Source organism: Macaca mulatta, chromosome 6, assembly GCF_049350105.2.
Source record: "Macaca mulatta isolate MMU2019108-1 chromosome 6, T2T-MMU8v2.0, whole genome shotgun sequence".
Classification (NCBI taxonomy): Eukaryota; Metazoa; Chordata; class Mammalia; order Primates; family Cercopithecidae; genus Macaca; species Macaca mulatta.
Window position 1 is genome coordinate 103,082,168 of NC_133411.1, and position 19,767 is coordinate 103,101,934.

The following is a 19,767-nucleotide window of genomic DNA, read 5'->3' on the forward strand; positions in this document are numbered from 1 at the left end:
TCCTCACTGTCTTAGACTAAACCACAAGACACGGTTTCTGCTGGTGGAGAGAGTGTTGCTGGTGTCGCTGCAACATCTGGCAAGCCGGGTGACAAGGTGAGCACACACAAGCAGATGGCAACATGGGCCTCTGTGCTTCTCAAGTTTCTAAGAAACGTATGCTCAAATAACCTATCATTTGGGAAAATGAACATTGTTTATATATAAAATTTTATGAAGAGCATGCATTTAAGGGATAGAGAGTGAACAAGATACCAAGAATAATTTTTAAATTTATATATTCAATAAATGCTTACTGAGTACATGCCATATATAAGGTACTGATATCAATACCAAGTACATTAAAATGTGAGTTGACTCAGACTCTGCATTCCAAATTTATAGGTATGAAATAAAGCAAATAAAATTTCCATGAGCATTTGAATAGACTTTTTCAGCTTTCAATGTTGATGTCAGCTGTCTTGATGCTAGTGTATCACAACCATGACATCAACATGAATGGATATGAGAAGTTTCCAAAGGAAATATTTCAAGCCCTCTCTGGATGAAGTAGATGTGTTGAGCTGGGTGATTGTGGGCATAGCTTTCTTAGATTTTTTGAAGAGCTGCTTCCGATCCCTGCCCAGGAATATAAGATGAGAAGTTATCTACGTTTTCTACCCATAGCAATATAGAATTAGTAATCAGTTTGGAGAGCATGTAATCAATCTGAAGCCACAAGTAATCAAGTGAAGGAAGAATGAGAAGATGGGAATGAAAAATTTAAAACTAATATAGATTTATCTATACTTTTGCTTCTGTAAATGGGACAGATATCCTGCTACAGGTTAAATGGTAAAGAAAGTCATAGGGTAAATGATTTTTAGGGTAAAAATATGGCACATCTCCCTGAAACATCATTTTTTTCCCCTGGGATTTTGGGAGAAAAGGCACATTATTTTATCCAAATTAATACAGGTCTCCTATGGAGCAAAGGCAACATTTACAAAAACTTTTAAATGAAAATATCAAACTTAAAATTGTTTTTTTCTTGCAATAGATCACTTGTATACTACCTTGAGACTCATAGCCTCACCCCAGGCAGACACAGCACGCTCTTGTGCCAATGAGGAATGCTTAGATGAAATCATTTGAAAATGGATACATTTCAGGCAGAAGATTAGATACGTTAAAATAGATTTTTAAATGTTATCAATGTTTTCAGTTTGAAAATGGATAGATTTAAGGCAGAGCGTTAGGCCCGCTAAAATAGATTTTTAAATGTAATCAAAATTTTCAGTTTTGAGCTAGATATAAATTAACCAGGGTTATAAGTGAAAACTAAACAATAAAATTAAGAGAGGCTTATGTGGAATTCTGTGCATTGACTTGTGCTGGAACTTGAGGCAATTCATTTTACTTTACGTTGCCTCTGATTCTTCTCCCATTAAATAGAATTTAATGACTTGCCTTCTTATTTTAGTACATAGCATGTTTAAAGTACCATAAGGCAGGTGGATCACCTGAGGTTGGGAGCTCAAGACCAGCCTGACCAACATGGAGAAACCCCGTCTCTACTAAAAATACAAAATTAGCCAGGTGTGGTGGCGCAGGCCTGTAATCCCAGCTACTTGGGAAGCTGAGGCAGGAGAATTGCTTGAACCCGGGAAGCAGAGGTTGTGGTGAGCCAAGATTGCACTATTGCACTCCAGCCTAGCCAACAAGAGCAAAACACTGTCTCAAAAAAATAAAATAACTAAATAAAGTACCATAGTTGGTTCTGCAGGATGCATTAGCTGTAGGCTGGCCTGTCTTAAGGGTTGGGGAAAAGACAATATACCTGGGACTGTATTTCAATCAGATTAAGAAAGGCCCCCACAGGGTGTTATTTGGTGGGGAATGAAGGGATTCTATCTAATTCAGGGAATCCACAAGGGCTTTGAGAGAGTAGATCCAAGTTCAGTTAGGCATGGAAGGATAGCTGGGATTGCAGGCTTGCAAATGCATCAAGGTGTTGAAAAGTGTAAGATGTGTTCTGGTCACAAAGTACATTCCAACGTGGGTGAAGCACAGAGGAAGTGAGTGGTGGGGCTGTAAGACCAGAAAGACAGGTTGAGCACTGCAGTGGAGAATGCTAAGGTGAGTTTGTACATGTAGTGATTCAGCTGACAGCAGGTAGCCATTGAGAACCCGAGAGAACAGATGGGGTTATGCAATTGAATCCGAGCTGCAGAAGGATTAAGGGACTGCAGTAGGTGGATAGCATAGAGATAGGAAGATGGAAGGTTGGTCAGGGATATTTTAGCCTAAATTACAGCTGTGATAGAATAAGAAAGTGGGGAGTTATCCAAGACGAATTGCAGAGCAAAAATCTTCAGGTTTTAGGAAATGATTGACTAAAGTGGGCAAAGACAAAGTAAAATCTAAGATAACCTGGTGCTTCTGAGTCTGATTGCACGAGGTTGGTAGCCACACGGTAAGGGAAAGGAGGCCCCTAGGAGCTCTTTGTCAGGTTTGTGCAAGTGCAGAGTTGGCACCTGAGAATGAGTGCCTTTGTGAGCTGGGCACGTTGCAGTCCAGTCCCTAAGTTCCCTGGGTACCATTGACAAGAGTACAGATGTCAGAGGAATTGAGGAGGAAAGGGATGTATCTGATTTTGGACGGGCTGAATTTAAGTGTTTGAAATGTCCAAAGAAATATGTGTAGCAAGACAATTAAAATACTGTTTTCTAATAGAAAAGAATGAAATAAGAGGAAAGGGAGAGGAAGAGAAAGAGTGGATGGAATAGACAGATAGTGGGGAGAGAAGGAGGGGAAGAGAGACATTGAGAAGGAAGAGGAAGGTGCGGGAGAGAACATGAGTGAATATCTGCATGAGGTAGTGGCTGAATCATGGAAGTGGTTTCAATTATCCAGACTCAGGCTCACACCCTAGTGGCCCCCACAGTGTTTCTAGCATTGCAATCGTAACCGTCACTTATTTAGCACTTACAATTACATAGCAAGTACTTACATAGTGGCGAGCATGTGCCAAACAATAGTTTTCATACTTCGTATAGATTCACTTATCCAACATCTCCAAGGAGAAGTGACTTGCTAAAGCCTCAGGCAGCCATGCGTGTCTCAACTGTCATGCAAACCTTGGCAATCAGAGCCTGTGCTCTTCCTGTGCTTTGTTGCCTGAATTTGGATACCTTCAAATGGGATATGGTCCCCTTTTTCCTTAACCCAACAACTTCACCCATTTAGTTTCTGCCAGTCTCTGAAAGCATTTGCCCTTGACCATAGAGAATGATTTTGGATAAGACCACCAGCACAGGGCAGAAATGTGCAGTGTATACAGTGGGGACCAAAGTAAAAGAGATGCCAGAGGTAATGGAGAACAAAGGGCATAGATGCCACAATAGGATCAGAATGGTGCTGAAAGATGGCAGCTGGGAGGGAGAGATGCTCCAAGGGTCACATTTCAGAGATTGTATCTGGATAAAAGCATGGAAACTGCAGATGGAAAAGTTATTTGCAATCTTTGATAGAGCATTGGAAGCAATGATGAGTGATAAACTCGTTTTAAGGAAAGAGAAGGTAATGAGATGCCAAAGTGAGAAATATGGAGGTCTTGATGTGTGGGGGCGAAGACCCAGAGAGGAAAGCCAAAAGTGGCAGCCTACAGCAAGAATTCATGGATGTTGCAAAGACTGGCTGTGGGTCCTGGAGAAGAACAGCGAAGAAAGAAACAGTCTTAGATTCAAATCTGCATTCTGTCCCTTACTGTGTAACCTGAGGAAAGTGTCCTAATCTGAGCTTTGCTTTGCCCATCACTAAATGAGACTAATAGAATTGAAGCCCTTCTGAAAAAGGATATAAAACATACAAGCACAGTGTCTGCTGTAGAGCAGATGTTCGGTGTATGATCAATGCTATTAATATAATGAATTTATTTTAAAATTTGTAATAGTATTGAGTTTTATTAAGGTATGTAAGAATGAGTTTTTAATTTCTCAATTCTCACCAGCAAAAAGAAAAGAAATCATTAGCCCCAGCTCTGCCAGTTGAATCTAAACCGGATAAACCATCGGGAAAGGTACGAAGACAGCAGTGTCCTTCTACATGAGATAGTTACTCATATGCTCTCTATTTAACAAATCTGATTTCTTGTGGGCAAATAATATGAGGGGGTAATTTAAAGGACCATTTTAATGAATTATTGTTTCAAGCTAATATTGAAAGTGTGGGTTGGAAGTACGATTTTCACACTCATATTTGTAATACTTGATATTATAATCCTTAAAAAAAAACAAACAAAACTCCAGTTTCATCTCATGCAGTTTACATTCCAGTTTCTCTCCTGCAAATACACTTTATTTAACCAGAGGTATTACTAAAGAAGTCAGGTACTTCTTTATTCTGAAATTCCTAAAAGAATCAGTCTAAACCTTCAAATCGTATTCCACATATCCATGATCAGGAGAGTCCTAAAATTGTCAGGGGAATATGGTAGTTGCAAAAAAAAAAAAGACAATTTAAATAATTATTTTTCATCTAAATCAAATAATACAAGGTCCTTTCCTAGACTGTTGTTTTCTCCTTTTCAATGCAGGTTATTGTTCATAACGAATCATCCTTAACATAAAAAATAGAGGCACTCTTATTTATTATTGTATTAGTCCGTTTTGACACTATTATAAATAACTGGGTAATTATAAAGAAAAGAGGTTTAATTGACTCATAGTTCTGTGTGGCTGCGGAGGCCTCAGGAAGCTTACAGTCATGCTGGAAGGGGAAGCAGGCACCTTCTTCACAAGGCAGCAGGAGAGAGAGCGTGTGAAGGAGGAACTGTCAAACACTTATAAAAGCATCAGATCTCATGAGAACTCACTCACTATCATCAGAACAGCATGAAAATCACCCCATGATCCAGTCACCACCTTTCCTCGACACATGGAGATTATAGGTTCCTCCCTCGACACATGGGGATTACAATTTGAGATGAGACTTGGGTGGAGACACGAGTTAAACCACATCAATTATACTGATTTAAGCTCATATTGACAGAGTAAACTTGTGAGTTCTTGTAAGTTTAATGTCTCAGGTAATTTCTGTTTTGTAAACCTCTTCAGGCAAGCAAGTGAACAACAACAACAACAAAAACGTGAATGAAATAATACAGAGTGATTTCACTCATGAAATAGATTATATTTGGAAGAGGTACCATATAGAGATTTTTAGGGGCTCTTTCTTTGAAACTCTGTAAAAGTACTGATAAGCAATAAATACCAAGCGTTTCCCTTACCACTTAGAGCAACATGGTTATAATTCCCTGTATTTTGTTTTGCTTTTCCTTTTTTAACTATCAGTGCATTGGACTGGCAGCTTTAATGAACTTATACATTTGTTCATGTATGTAATGCCTGTAGACTTGTTGAAACTGTGCTTCTTGCCTGAATGTGGCTTTTTATCTTTCCCACCCAGAATTTGTACTTTGAGACTTAAATAGTAAAGTCTGTTAGAGACCAGATTTTAACTATTTTGGGGAACTAGTTGAAAAACTTTTGGTGTTTGGTGGTTTTTCTACACAGAATGGCTTTTTTGTAGTTAAACTAAAAGTGAAATATGTGTAACAAATAACATTTAAATATCTGTTCTTCCTTTTCCAGTCAGGCATGGATGCTGCTTTGGATGACTTAATAGATACTTTAGGAGGACCTGAAGAAACTGAAGAAGAAAATACAACGTATACTGGACCAGAAGTTTCAGTATGTGATCTTGATATCTGTAAAAATTCATACTTAGTAGGTAGGAGAGCAAAGAAGGCCATGGTCATGAAATACAAAAGAATACCTAGTGAGGCCGGCGCGATGGCTCACACCTGTAATCCCAGCACTTTGGGAGACTGAGGCAGGCAGATTACTTGAGGTCAGGCATTCAAGACCAACTTGGCCAACATGGTGAAACCCTGTCCCTACTAAAAATACAAAAATTAGCTGGGCATGGTAGTACACGCCTGTAATCCCAGCTATTTGGGAAGCTGAGGCAGGAGAGAATCACTTGAACCCAGGAGGCAGAGGTTGCAGCGAGCTGAAATCGCACCACTGTACTCCAGTTTGGGTGACAGAGAGAGACTCCATCTCAAAAAAAAAAAAAAAAAGAATGTCTAGTGTTCTGTCATTTGCATAGAAACAGGATGATGTCAGTATCAAGACAGCAACTAGAAATTAGTGTTGGGGATGGAAATGGTTTGTCTTTTAGCAGCTGCATTATAACATTGAGTTAGCAAACATTTGTTGTTGTGCTAAGATTGACACTGGGACATGGTCCACTGGGTCACACACTTATTTTCCATCCTCAAGATTTAAGTATAATGGACTAGAACTTGTTTTGATTTCTCAATATTTTCCACCCTCAGTTTATCCCTATTCCTAATTCCTAAAATTGTATTTTCCTTGGTATGATAAAAAAGATATGCTGGCCCGGCATGGTGGCTCCCACCTGTAATCCCAGCACTTTGGGAGGCCAAGGTGGGCAGATCACCTGAAGTCAGGAGTTCGAGACCAGCCTGACCAACATGGTGAAACCCCGTATCTACTAAAAATACAAAAAAAAATTAGCTAGGCATGTTGGTGCATGGCTATAATCCCAGCTACTCAGGAGGCTGAGGCAGGAGAACTGCTTGAACCCGGGAGGTGGGGGTTGCAGTGAGCTGGGATCGTGCCATTGCACTCCAGCCTAGGCAACAAGAAGGAGACTCCATCTCAAAAAAAAAAAAAAAAAAAAAAAAGCCATAGACTAGACAAAAATATTTGCAACAACATAACAAAGGATTTGTTTCTAGAATTTGTAAAGAATAAAAACAGAAAAAGACAACCCAATAGAAAATTGAGAGAAAACTTGACTGACGAATAAGCAAGTAAAATGAAACTCTCCTTAGTAATTAGGAGAATGATATTAAAACACAGAAGAAACACTGCCTTGCATTTATCTGATCAGCAAAAGCGTGCAAGTCTGACAGTTCCTATAGTCTTCCTATAGTTGGTGGGTGTTCATGATGAACATTCCCTTCAACCAGGAAGTCCACCTCTAGAGAGATTCCCAGGAGGGGGCCTTGCCCATGTGTGCAAGGAGTTATAAGAACTGGTGAAATGTTTGGAAACAATTTTGTTCAATAGAGGACAGGATAATAAAATTCAGTGCTTTATAGTGGTTAAAATGGCTTATTCATGTATCAGCATGGATACATTACAAAAACATAATTTTGAATAAAAAATGCAGAATGATATGTAGAATATGATACCATTTATGTAACATTGGAAAATAAGCAAAGTAATGCTGGACATTGTTTATGGATACCTAGATATGTAAAAAATGTTCTAAAATAACTTTAAATTGATATGCTAACGTTAGGAATGGTGGCTGTTTCTGATTAACAGGGAAAGGGAATTCGGTTTGAGAATGCTAAACAGGAGACATCCACTCTATGATTTTGTTTTCTTAGAAATGACAAAGCTAATAGAGTTGGGTGTTGGGTTATACAGAAACTCATTATCTTATTAACTGTTCTTTTATATTGGTTATAAACCTTAGATAATGAAAACATTTGAAAACAAAATGTATTTAGAAGTCAACTTTAGTATTTTGAATATTTTCTGGCATTACATATGAGTTAAGCCAATTAAATATGGGTATTTGTGTAAACTTAGAAATGTAGTTGTATAAATTGTTGGCTTCTTAATGATTTATCATTCATCTCAGTACTTCCATAAATTAATAATGGAATCATGCTTTAGTTTCAGAATATGCATATAGCATTCTCAGCTAATTAATTATATAATATCCCTATGTGTATGATTTTGTTCCAGGATCCAATGAGTTCCACCTACATAGAGGAATTGGGTAAAAGAGAAGTCACAATTCCTCCAAAATACAGGGAACTATTGGCTGTAAGTTAAATAATCATTTACTTTTATTTCACTGTTTCCTCTTTAGAATATAATTTCATGTCATTATTTTTACAATGTTTAAAAGTTAGAAAACATAATGTGCATGTGAAATTGTCATTACTCTGAAGCTCACTGCATTGGTTGGATGGGGCTGCTGTAAGAAAGTACCACAGATCAGGGGCATAAACAAGAGATTGATTGTCTCACAGTTCTGGAGGCTGGAAGTCTAGAATCAAGGTGTCAGCAGGGCTGGTTCCTGCTGAGGCTGTGAGGGAAAGGTATCTTTGAAGCCTATTCTTGGCTTATAGATGGCCGTCTTCTCCCCACGTCTCTTCACACCATCTTCCTTCTGTGCTTCTATGCATATCTCTGGGTCCAAATTTCCCCGTTTTGTAAGGACACGCATCATATTGGAGTAGGGCCCACCCTAATGACCTCACCTTTACTTGATTACTTCTATAAGGAACCTATCTCAAAATCAGGTCTCGTTTTGAGGTACTGGGGTTAAGACTTCAACATATAGATCTGGGGTGGGAGGCACAATTCAACCCACAATGGGCCATACATTTTGCCCATCTTAAGGATTAATTCTGCCTTCTCAACGTCATCAAATTAATATTTGTTTCAGAAAACGGAAGGGATCACAGGGCCTCCTCCAGACTCTTTGGTGAGTTTACATACATGTCTTCTGATCTAAATTAATATGTTTTATATTTTTGGTTGGGGGAACAGGGCTATCAATTCTATATTTGAGGATTATGATTTAACTCATCTCCAAATCAAATGGAGTTTCTGTGTGTTCAGAGAAAGGGCTTGGTGTGAGGGTTGTTTCAGTGCTCCTGAGTCCCATAAGTAGGGTTTCTGAGGGGAAGGAGAATGAAGGCAAGAAAGTATTAGGATAAACTGCATGTTCATAATAATAGAATGAGAATATTCTAACATGTAACTCCTTTAGAAACGGGGAAGTGGAAAATAATACTTAGTGAGTATTCACTAAACCTACTTAGTGAGTAGCCGCTCGCTTCAAAACATACAGTTTGATCTAAGTTGTTTTATTAACACATCTCATTTGGTTGCAAAGGAATTAGAAAAATGCATTCTTCATTTGCTAGCTTTATTATCCATTCTTCCACTTCAGCGGTTCCCATAAGTTACCCATCACTGTGCCTGTTTCTTTAGAAACCCATGGGGCCAGATGATGCTATAGATGCCTTGTCATCTGACTTCACCTGTGGGTCGCCTACAGCTGCTGGAAAGAAAACTGAAAAAGAGGTATTGTTTTTAGTGTTGTTAAGGGAAACTTGTTAGGAACTATTTTGAACTTTAAAAGAATAACTTTTTAGTTCAGGCTATTCCAGTTAAAGTTTCCTCATCCGTAAATCTCATCTTTAGTATTTTATTTTCAGGAATCTACAGAAGTTTTAAAAGCTCAATCAGCAGGGACAGTCAGAAGTGCTGCTCCACCCCAAGAGAAGAAAAGAAAGGTGGAGAAGGTATAATCACAGTCTACCTGACAGCAGTTGCTTTCCAGAGCCTGATCTAGCTCATTCAGGAAGCTGCCAGTAGCGCATTACCCATGAGGAGAAGCCATGATTTTTTCCCTCTCAGGTCTATCCGGAATAGGGAAGCCAATGAGGGTTATATTAATCATCTCCAGGCAAGCCTTGTGTGTTTCTGTAACTGCCTGGGAATTATTTTAGCACAGTTGTCTTGGTTGTCACCTAAGACCATCTCACCATTATGATACACAGAAGGGCAGAAACCAGAGAAATTGCACTCTTGGAACATAAAACCTTCAAGTTTGATTTTCTAAAGGACTTTGAGCACTGAGGATCACTAGAGGGACACCATGTCGCTGGTACTGCCCCCCACTCTCAGCTGTATTTCACTATGACATAATTCTCACAAATCGCAAAGGCAATCCTGCAGCTCTGTGCTGGCTGGGAACACATGTCTCCTCTGCAAACAGTCAAGATAATGCCCAGGAACAGTTTCTATCAGAGCTGCTTGTGCCTCTCCCCTCCTGGAGTGGACAGTTTATTTTTATCTGGCAGGCTGGGGAACAGTGGTGAGCACCACACCCCTGAGAGTGGGAGTTCCTCCAGCGATCAGCCATTGTGCCTTCAGAGAAGAAGTCAGCGGGGGCCACTTCAAGCTTCCCTGCTTTCAGCTTAGCAGGTTTGCTAAAGGTTATCAGAAGCCTTTTTAGAGACACAGTTTTAGAAAAAGAAAAACAGGGTGGTAACAGTTTACTACTTGCTTCTTTTTTGTGGTTGTTAAGAGTATTTTATAATAATATTACTATAGCTTTATGTCTAGCTTACCAAATAAGGGGTGAAGTGTGCCCCAGAGAACGCTGTTACTATAGAAACGTGTCTTAGCCCCAATTTCCACTCATTGGTAAGTTCTTTTTCCTTTCTCTCTTTTGCAAGGTTTCAAATAAACTTGCCTTTCTAGAGCACTTCCCCAATCCACATTCAGTTTATAATCTAAAATGTATTTCACAAAGAAGTAAATGGATTGTTCAGGCTCCAGAGATGTCTTTTCTCATGCACAGAATTTTTTACTTTTAACAGGATACAATGAGCGATCAAGCACTGGAGGCTCTGTCGGCTTCACTGGGCACCCGGCAAGCAGAACCTGAGCTCGACCTCAGCTCGATTAAGGAAGTCGATGAGGTACTGACCTTAGAGTTGATTTACAAAGCGTGTTAGTCTGCACATTACAAAACTGGATGCATTCTGCATGTTTAGAATTCTTGCACAACTTTTGCTGGAGAGTAAAAGTGAACATTCTTCATTGTGCCTTATTTATTGCTGAGTCGTTAGCAACTAAGAGGGATAGTTAAGTGATTGCTTGTGAAACAGCTAGAATTTTAACATTTGAAATGAGCATGAATCTTCCTTGCTAGAGCTTCAATGACACCTGACTAAACAAGGTAACAAGGAGGCAGTGCCTGGCGGGAAATAGTGAAGTTTGGCAATTGGAAATTTGTATTTTCAGAAGGGTTCTGGGTGCTTCTCTTTATAAGAGAGGGAGATGTCTATACAAGGAGTGGGAAGATCCTTCATTTATCACTGTGGGGAAAGATGTTGAAAATTTTGTCTCAAATTAAAATCAAGCAACGATTACTCCGTAACTAGAGCTCCTGCATATTTAGAGAATAATGCTGATAAGTGTTTATCCCACCACACTCCAAGATCTTAACAAGCCTCTGAACCAAAACAAGCTTATATCTGGTGTAGGAAAGTTTTAATATTAAATTATAATTTTTGTAGAATTTTTCAACTTGGTCCTTTTGGGGGAAAGAGGAAGGAAAAGAGAGAGTTGCCCGTTCCTGACAAGGCGGTGTTGTGGGGAGATGGAAAGGCAGCCTGGGATCCACAGGAGCTCACCCTGCCTCCATCAGCTCAGGCTGGGGGAGCTGGTAGGCACTGCTGTCACAATGCCCCATCTCTGCTGTCACTTCCTGTTCTGAGTCATCAGGGAAGGGGAGTCTCCCTGACTACCAGCAACTATCCTTGAGTCTAGGACTACCCTGGCCTAAGATGGGCCAGTTTCTATCTTCGACTTTCTTGGAGGGCTCACCGGCCACAGTGTGGCATGATAAGCTTTGTGATGGTGAACGCAGGGGAGCAAGAGAAGCAGTTCCTATCTTCCAGGACCAAGTAATGTACTGGGAAGAAGGGAAACTTAATTACAACACAATGTGAGATATACATTACTTAGAGCAGCCGACAGAAGCAGTGTCATCTTGAGGAAAGGGTGGTGTTGGCAGAACCCTGGGGGGAGTCAGGAGGCCAAGCTGAGTTGTGGCTTTACCACCTGAGGGTGACGGGGCCACAAGTATATTGCACTTTTGTCTCAGGCTTTTTGCAGACCCTTAAGGAGAGATAATAAATGTGGGAAGGGAGGGTATAAACATGTTATAAACCCCAGGATCAAAGGAGTCTTAAGAGTGACTAAAAGCAGATAAGCAGATGTTTAAAAAAAAGTGACATAAAATAAGCATGTGGGTAACTAGTTTGGGAATGCGTATGAATGTATTAAGTTTCCTCTAGAAAACTTCAGAGTAGCAGCAAACTAATATTCCAGCAAAAAGAACTCTTCTTTTCCATTCTTATGACATAATAGTTGTATTATTCTGTTCTCATGCTGCTAATAAAGACATACCGGAGACTGGGTAATGTATAAAGGAAAGAAGTTTAATTGACTCACAGTTCCACATGGCTGGGAAGTCCTCATAATTATGGTGGAAAGTGAATGAGGAGCAAAGTCACGTCTTACATGGTGGAAGGGGGAACTCCCCTTTATAAAACCGTCAGACCTAGTGAGAATTATTCACTATCATGAGAACAGCACAGGAGAGCTCTGCCCCCATGATTCAATTACCTCCCACCGGGTCCCTCCCATGACACGTGGGAATTATGGGAGCTACAATTCAAGATGAGATTTGGGTGGGGACACAGCCAAACCATATCACTAGTTTTCCTTTTTAATCATATACAAAGTACAAATGTTTCTAAAGAGAATCTGTCAGTCCTCCAGATTCTTAACCTGAATTCTTAGTACCAGACTTAGTGGGTCCTTTACATCCTAGATAGTCTGATGTGATGAGAAGGCTCAGGAAGGTCGCTATCAGCCTGTAGGAGTGTCCATTGCCACCCCAGCACACCCCAGCACACCCCAGAATAGAGAGCTGTCTGTGGAAAACCACACAGTACTCCAGAGAGGAAACCCATGCCTACTTAGTATTCCTGTCATCTACCATAACATAAAATAAAAGTTTTTTATTCTATAATGATACCCCATTATAAGTCTCCCACATTTTTAGGTGTGGCTGCCTAGTCTAGTGCCATTTCAATTCAGTAGACTCTTTTTTTTCGATGCCTACTGTATGCAAACCACAGAGTAGGCATTTCAAGAATATAAAGATCAAAGAGGAAAATAAAAGCTCTGGCTGCATGTGTCATTCTCACTGTCCACAGCCTGAGATTAGTGGGGAGGACCATCTTAATACAGGTGACCCTGGATGTTCCTGAAGGCTGCTGTACCCTGACCTGGGGAGTGCTGCTGCATGATAGGATTTCTCCAGATGCCCAAATAGAGCATGACTGGAAATGTTTAAAAGGAAACCATGACTTCATCCTTTAATGAGAGTTTCTGTAAAACAGTAAAACTAAACGCAAGCATAGAACAGTGCCTGTTCCATTAAAAGTGCTCAATAAGTAGTAATTAATCAACTAACCAATCAGTAAAGAACCACACTCTTAGGCTAAGATGCAGATGGAGGCCGTGGGTTGGGTTGGAATATGCCAAGTGAACCTCCTACCTTGATTTGTAAATTAAATCCACGCCTTGATACAGGTACTCCTTACATATTATGGGACTCACATTACCCACCAGCAGGTTAAATTGCAAGTGTTGTGTCGTAGCAGTCAGTGATCTACTATAGAACTACACTTTTATTGGTAATGCAGCTAGTTGTTCATGGTTTAGTAAGCTAGAGACGTCCTGGCATTATTGAAGGGAGCCCTTTTAAAAGAGGTAAAACAAGTTATACATGGATCAGCCAAGATTTGTGATGGGCTGCTTCTGCCATTTCTGAACTGGGTTTAATGTGAAAATTAGTCGTATTTCCTCTCCCTTCCTTAGACAGCTGCCTCGTTGAGTAAGACAGATGAAAGCCATTAAAATAATTGCAACTAACTGCTGCACTGTGCTTACTGTCTTCAAAGAATCTTTTTATTTACTTTTCTCTGGTGATCTTCACAAGTTAGTGAGCTAGATAAGGGTTATTAGTAGCCACATTTTACAGCTGAAGAGACTGGACCAAAGAAAGGCTAAGTGGCTTCTCAAGGTCACAGCAGCTGGAAGCAGAACAGGGTAGCTCCCCGGGATCCCTGGCTGGGCTGCTTTTGCTCAGTCACCCACTGCTACCTTTCTCACAGCTGCCCACCATGGTCTTGTGCTTTGTAGTTTACAAAGTTCTTCCAGATGCGTTTACCAGATTTGGTCTTCTCTATAACACTCAGGAAGTACACAGAGGAAGTGATATCATCTCATTATGTGCATTATCCAACTACTTTTTTTTCCCCTCCATTTTCATCAGGCAAAAGCTAAAGAAGAAAAACTAGAGAAGTGTGGTGAGGATGATGAAACAATCCCATCTGAGTACAGATTAAAACCAGCCACGGTAAATTTTTAGCCACAGTGCATGACAACAGCATCTTGCCTTTGCATCTTGTTTTATTGCATCTGTACCCTTGACACTGTCAAAGGACATACCTGTCCCCCATTCAGATATTAACTCTGAAAACCCTGAACCTTTTTTTCTCTGCTCCCTACAGTTAGACCCCTTGAGGGATGGTTTGTCCCTGCCTGGCTTCCTAAGTAGTGACCCTGTGGTCATTAAAATTCCCACAAATTTAAATGTTTTATTTATTAACAATTCTTACAAAAGATCCTTAAACTCAGAAGGAACAATCTGGGGATAGTTTTTTTTTCTTAATGCTATATGGATAAAAGCACCATAGGTCTTCTGAGGGGTAGATATGAATGTACGAGGCTTTACCAATATGCTAAGTTAAGGTGGTTTTGTTGCTATTGTTTTTGATTATGGTGAGGATGGTAGACTAACTCCTGTCATTACATTTTTGTCATTTACTTTTGAAATCATGCATATAAACACATGTTGGAAAATGGTTACAATTCTAAATTATGAAACCTCGTATCCAAAAAAACTAAATAGTGTTATAGGAATGATATCCACCTCTTCACTCTAGGTTGGAGAACTGGGATTTTTTAAAAGCTTTCATAAACATACATCTTTATTGCCAAAGAATTTTTTTTCCTATTACTCTATCCAACAGATGAAAAACATTTTTTAATAACTTAAAGTAAATGTGCGTTCTATTTGGTAACATCTTGATTTTTACAGCTCAGCTGCTTTTTAAATACTTTATAAAAAGTAAATTTGAAACACAAACTCATGTGAATCTAAGAAAAAAAATTAGTTGACATCTCTTATCCTGGAATTCCCAGAAACAAACTTGATGGGACATGAAAGCAAAATTTTCTATTTCATTTCCAATGAGTTTTAATTTTATTTACAGGATAAAGATGGAAAACCACTATTGCCAGAGCCTGAAGAAAAACCCAAGGTTAGGAAATACATTTTTTTCTGATACTTAAAGAACAATAGACATGTAAAGTATGAATTAAGATAATTTTGACAGTCCGGAGTTCACTGTGCAGACTTGCATGCTAACCGAGTGCAGAGGAGATGGTAACACTTGGCTGATACCTGTGGCTCCTTTCCTTATATTTTAAAGATGATCTTATTTTATTGTATTTTTTCATTATATACTTTCTTTTTTTTAATAAAATAAAATAAATTTGCTAAAAAAAGATGATCTTCCTCAAAAATCATTACTGGACTATAAATTTCTAGTAAAATTTATTACACACTAGAAACTGATGTCAAGAGGGCCCTTAAGTCAGATTAAGCTAGCACTTTTTTTTGATGCCTACTGTATACAAACCACAGTGCAGGCATTTCAAGAATATAAAGATCAAAAAGGAAAAGAAAAGCTCTGGCTGTGTGTGTAACTCTCACTGTCCATCCTGATCAAATTCTCTGATGATTCTGTTTTGCCTTAAGTTGGTAGTGACCTGTCACATATAATCAGCAACATTTATTAATCACTTGCTATGTACCTGGCACTGCACCAAATGCTTTTTGGATATTATCTTTGTGAGTCCTCAGTGAATGAGGACGGTACTGTTGTTATTCCCATTTTACAGTGAGGAAATTGAGACACAGAGGGCCTATGTAAATAGCCCAAGGTCAAGGTGCTAGAAAATAGCAAGCCAAGCCCAGGACTTAGAATTCAGGCTGTCCAGTCTGAGTCCCAGCGTCTGAGTCACATGCCCTTCTATCATGTTACTGTTGTTAGTGACAGTCTCCACATGCCCTAAACTAATACCACTCCCCTGAAAGAACAAGGGGTAGCAGAACTTTCCTGCCAAAATCCCACATAATCATATGAACAGAGTATATGATCCATGTTTTCACTTATTCAGAAGAGAAGTCATGAGGAAATAGGAAAATAATCACATTTTAAAAAATTATACAGATCTTCATTGTAGAGAACAGGCAATTTTATTTGAACAAAATTCTTCTGAAACTAAAATATCAAGGAAACATTTGACCAAATAAACCATTAATATTTTTGCGGTACTGAAGTGTTTTGTAAGTATTTCTTATTTGTTTCATGAAAATTTTATCTTAACGTTGATAAATGAAAAAATACGCCCTTTATAAATTAGCTTTGGGTGTTAAGTATGGCCTCATTGTGTTAATCAGGGAAAATAATTGTTCCATGAAAACTTTTTTTTGCAAAATAAAAAAGAGTCCCCTTGTAATATACAGAACTTCTTATATTACAGGCTCGGAGTGAATCAGAGCTCATTGATGAACTTTCAGAAGATTTTGACCCGTCTAAATATAAAGAAAAACCATCTAAGCCAACTGAAAAGACAGAAGTACGTTTCTAAACATATTAATCTCTAGTTTTGAGGTTTGTGATCTTAAAAAAAAAAAAAGTGAGACAAACTGTTTTAGCATGAAGCAGTCTATTAGAAAGCCTAATATGCCATCGTTTTTCCATGTCATTTTTGTCTTCCTTTTTGGATGTGCTTTCTGCCCCAACCTAACCCTGATATTCTTGCAACTGAAGTCCTGCAATGACTCCTTCAGGAAAGCTCTGGAAGCCATGCCTTCCTTCTTGTCCCAGCTTCTGTAACTGACCTGGTTGAGCTGTCATCACCCCTCCCCTCTGGGTTGCAGTGGCCTTTCTGCAGTCTCCTTCATGTCCATTGGACTCATTCTTTCTCAAGTATGTCTGTCGTCATGTCTTTCCCATCCCTACAAAAAAAAGTGCCCATTGCCATATTCTTGACCCTGTTTTCTTTCCTACCAAACTGTGTCCCTGTGTCAATAAACTGAACAATAAGTATGTGTGCGTCCCTGGCTTTTCTCACTTGGCTTCTCTGTCTTGATTGACCTTTCTTTCTAATTCTAGATCAGCTAAAGTCTTACTCATCCTTTCAAGCCTCTGCTAAGATATGGCTTTCTTTATCTCCTGCCTTTCCCTCCCTAAACTGGATCCATCCAACCTTTATTAAGCAGAACACAACATGGCAGAGGATCTGTAGTTCTTTTTTTATATATCACTATTCAAGCCTTTGTTACAAAGAAGAGTTTAGCTGTTTTAGTCCCTCTTTAACGCTAACATTTATGCCAAGTTTAAATGGGTAGTAAGCTCCTTGAACGAAGAGATCATATCCTATTGATGACCATCTGCTGAGCACCTTGCCTATAGGATAGGCTTCCATAAATATCTAGATTTAAAACAATTTGTTTAAAGGTTTGCTTCTGTTTTTTGTTTGTTTTGTTTTGTTTTTTTTCTTGAGACAGGGTCTCACTCTGTCTCCCAGCTGGGAGTGTAGTGGCACAGTCTTGGCTCACTCCAGCCTCAATCTCCAGGCCCAAGCAATTCTCCAACCTCAGCCTCCTGAGTAGCTGAGACTACAGGTGCATGTCACCATGCCTGGCTAATTTTTGTATTTTCTGCACAGCTGGGCTTTGGCCATGTTGCCCAGCCTGATTCAAACTCCTGGACTCAAGTGATCCACCCTCCTCGGCCTCCCAAAGGGAGGATTACAGGCATTACAGGCATGAGCCACCACACCCAGCCTTGAAACTTCATTCTTGTGATAAAATAAGATGGGACAGTGGTTCTCAAACCTTAGCATGCATCAGGATCATCTGGAGAGTTTTTTTAAGCACAGACTGCTAGACTCTACCCCCAAAGTTTCTGACTTAGTACATGGGGTGGGGGTCTAAGAATCTGCATTTCTAGGTGCTCTTATGGTGCTGAGGCTGTTCAGGGATTACACTTCGAGAACTTGTGGTTTATTATTACTACCTTCCATTCCTACATAGCGGTATATAAAGTGCTCTTAGATTTATATAAATACAGTATTTTACATAATGCTATGTTACATAATAGGCATATTTGTTATACATAATGACAACTAACTAATAGAAATAATAGCAATAATTGCTCAAATGTATTGAGCTTACTGTGTTCCCAGGTACTATGCATAGCACTTTGCCTGCATTGTCTCATATAGGCCCCTTACGAACCCTTCAGCTGTGGATACTTTCATTGTTCTCTTTTTACGTATGTGGAAACTCAGTTTCGCGAGTTTCAGTAACCTGCCTAAGGTGAGAAGTAAAACCAAGTTGGAAAAAATGGCAACTGAAGAGTCTTAGCATGCTTTGACTTATTTACTATTCAGCAATCCTTAGGTATTCAAGAGAATCATGTTCACACCATATAATATAGCAGAGTGTCTTGTTGGTCTACCATTGCTCAGTCTTATTAACCAAATGTTTCTAAAGTTGTTGAGAGTACTTGCATCTTTCCTCAGGAATCTAAGGCCGCTGCTCCAGCTCCCGTGGCGGAGGCTGTGTCTCGGACCTCCATGTGTAGTATACAGTCAGCACCACCTGAGCCAGCTACCTTGGTGAGTGACTCCCTGGGCATTTGAGCAGTGGCTTGAGAAGGTGCTCTTCCTCCTCCCATCGCTCTCTACCATCATTTTATCTATTCTGACAAATTAAAAATAAAATCTGATATAATTATAGTATCTGTTGTTTCTTTGGGCTTCAGAGATGTTGTAGAAATTCAGACTAAGATTTAAATTTTTAATTAAATTACTCCCAACTGTATTTTTCTCTACTCTTCTGAAATTCTAGTTCCTCAGCTATTGTGGATAATCCTGCTTTTTCACTTTTCTGCATCTTTTAAGCCTATTTGGATTTCCACCGAAAGCCCAAAGTTACTTTTTACTGACTTTCCTGGTAGAATAACATGCACTAAAATCATTATGATTCCTCCCCACTCTCCCAACTACAGAAGGTGAGACTGACTCAATTTCTTTCTCTTTCCTTCTTCTTTTCGTGCGTCTCTCTCACTTTCTAATTTTCATATGAAGTATAATATATAACAAGCTGAATCTTTGTTTTCTTTTGATTTTAGAGTTCCCCCCCCCAATTAGTTAATGATAGAATTTGACTCAGGGAATAACATCTGAGGGAATTATATTTCATTACTGCAGAATTAGTACCTCTTCCCTCTGAACATCTAACTTTCATCATCTACTGTGCCATTGTTCTAAATGCTTTGCAGTGTCTTCCCATTAAATTTTCACAAGGACACTATGAAGTCTGTCCTGATCATCCTCCTATAATAGATGAGAGAAGTGAGGCTTTGAGTTGACCTTGATCCACTTGATGTTTCAGAGCCTCAGCTGAAATGAAAGATATGGCCCCTGCTCTCAGCTGTCTTCAAGCCTAGTGTGGATATGAGACCTCCCCAATTTTGGGGGGTTTCCGGGTACTCTTCAGGTACTTTTTACAACATGGGTGCCCGGCCACAGTGGTAAAGAACAGGAGAGGAGGGGGGACTCTAGAAGGACTCTGGTAAAGAAAGCAGGCACAGAGGCCGTGATTGGAGTCAAAACAACAGTAGCCAGCATTCCCCAGGAGAACTCTTGTAACCAAAACCTGCACCTGCACCACCTACCTCATCTGCCAAGTGTGACTGCCAGGGCCTTAGAGGGCTCAATTCCTTCTCAACTTTACCCTGACTGTAGAGCTGAGCATTGGATTGTTCGACAGCAAACAAAACAAAACAAAAAAAGCTCTTGTTTTCCCCTTCCTCATCCTCCTTTCCAGGGCCTCAACTCCACCAACTCTGGCCATGGTTGCCAAGGTTACTGT

The 19,767-nt window shown here is 39.6% G+C and overlaps 1 protein-coding gene across 18 annotated transcripts in view; it reads left to right on the forward strand.

Annotated features, from left to right (window-relative positions):
* Positions 1-19,767, forward strand: part of CAST (calpastatin) — a 110,503-nt gene that overhangs the window by 68,547 nt on the left and 22,189 nt on the right. For all 18 annotated transcript variants that reach the window (XM_015140464.3, XM_078005004.1, XM_028849589.2 and 15 more), the window contains 12 exons: positions 16-96; positions 3,992-4,060; positions 5,634-5,732; positions 7,833-7,913; positions 8,542-8,580; positions 9,093-9,185; positions 9,320-9,406; positions 10,490-10,591; positions 14,026-14,109; positions 15,029-15,076; positions 16,365-16,460; positions 18,414-18,509. In XM_015140464.3, the coding sequence (XP_014995950.3) occupies positions 16-96; positions 3,992-4,060; positions 5,634-5,732; positions 7,833-7,913; positions 8,542-8,580; positions 9,093-9,185; positions 9,320-9,406; positions 10,490-10,591; positions 14,026-14,109; positions 15,029-15,076; positions 16,365-16,460; positions 18,414-18,509 (975 nt within the window). The remainder of the gene's footprint in view (positions 1-15; positions 97-3,991; positions 4,061-5,633; positions 5,733-7,832; positions 7,914-8,541; positions 8,581-9,092; positions 9,186-9,319; positions 9,407-10,489; positions 10,592-14,025; positions 14,110-15,028; positions 15,077-16,364; positions 16,461-18,413; positions 18,510-19,767) is intronic.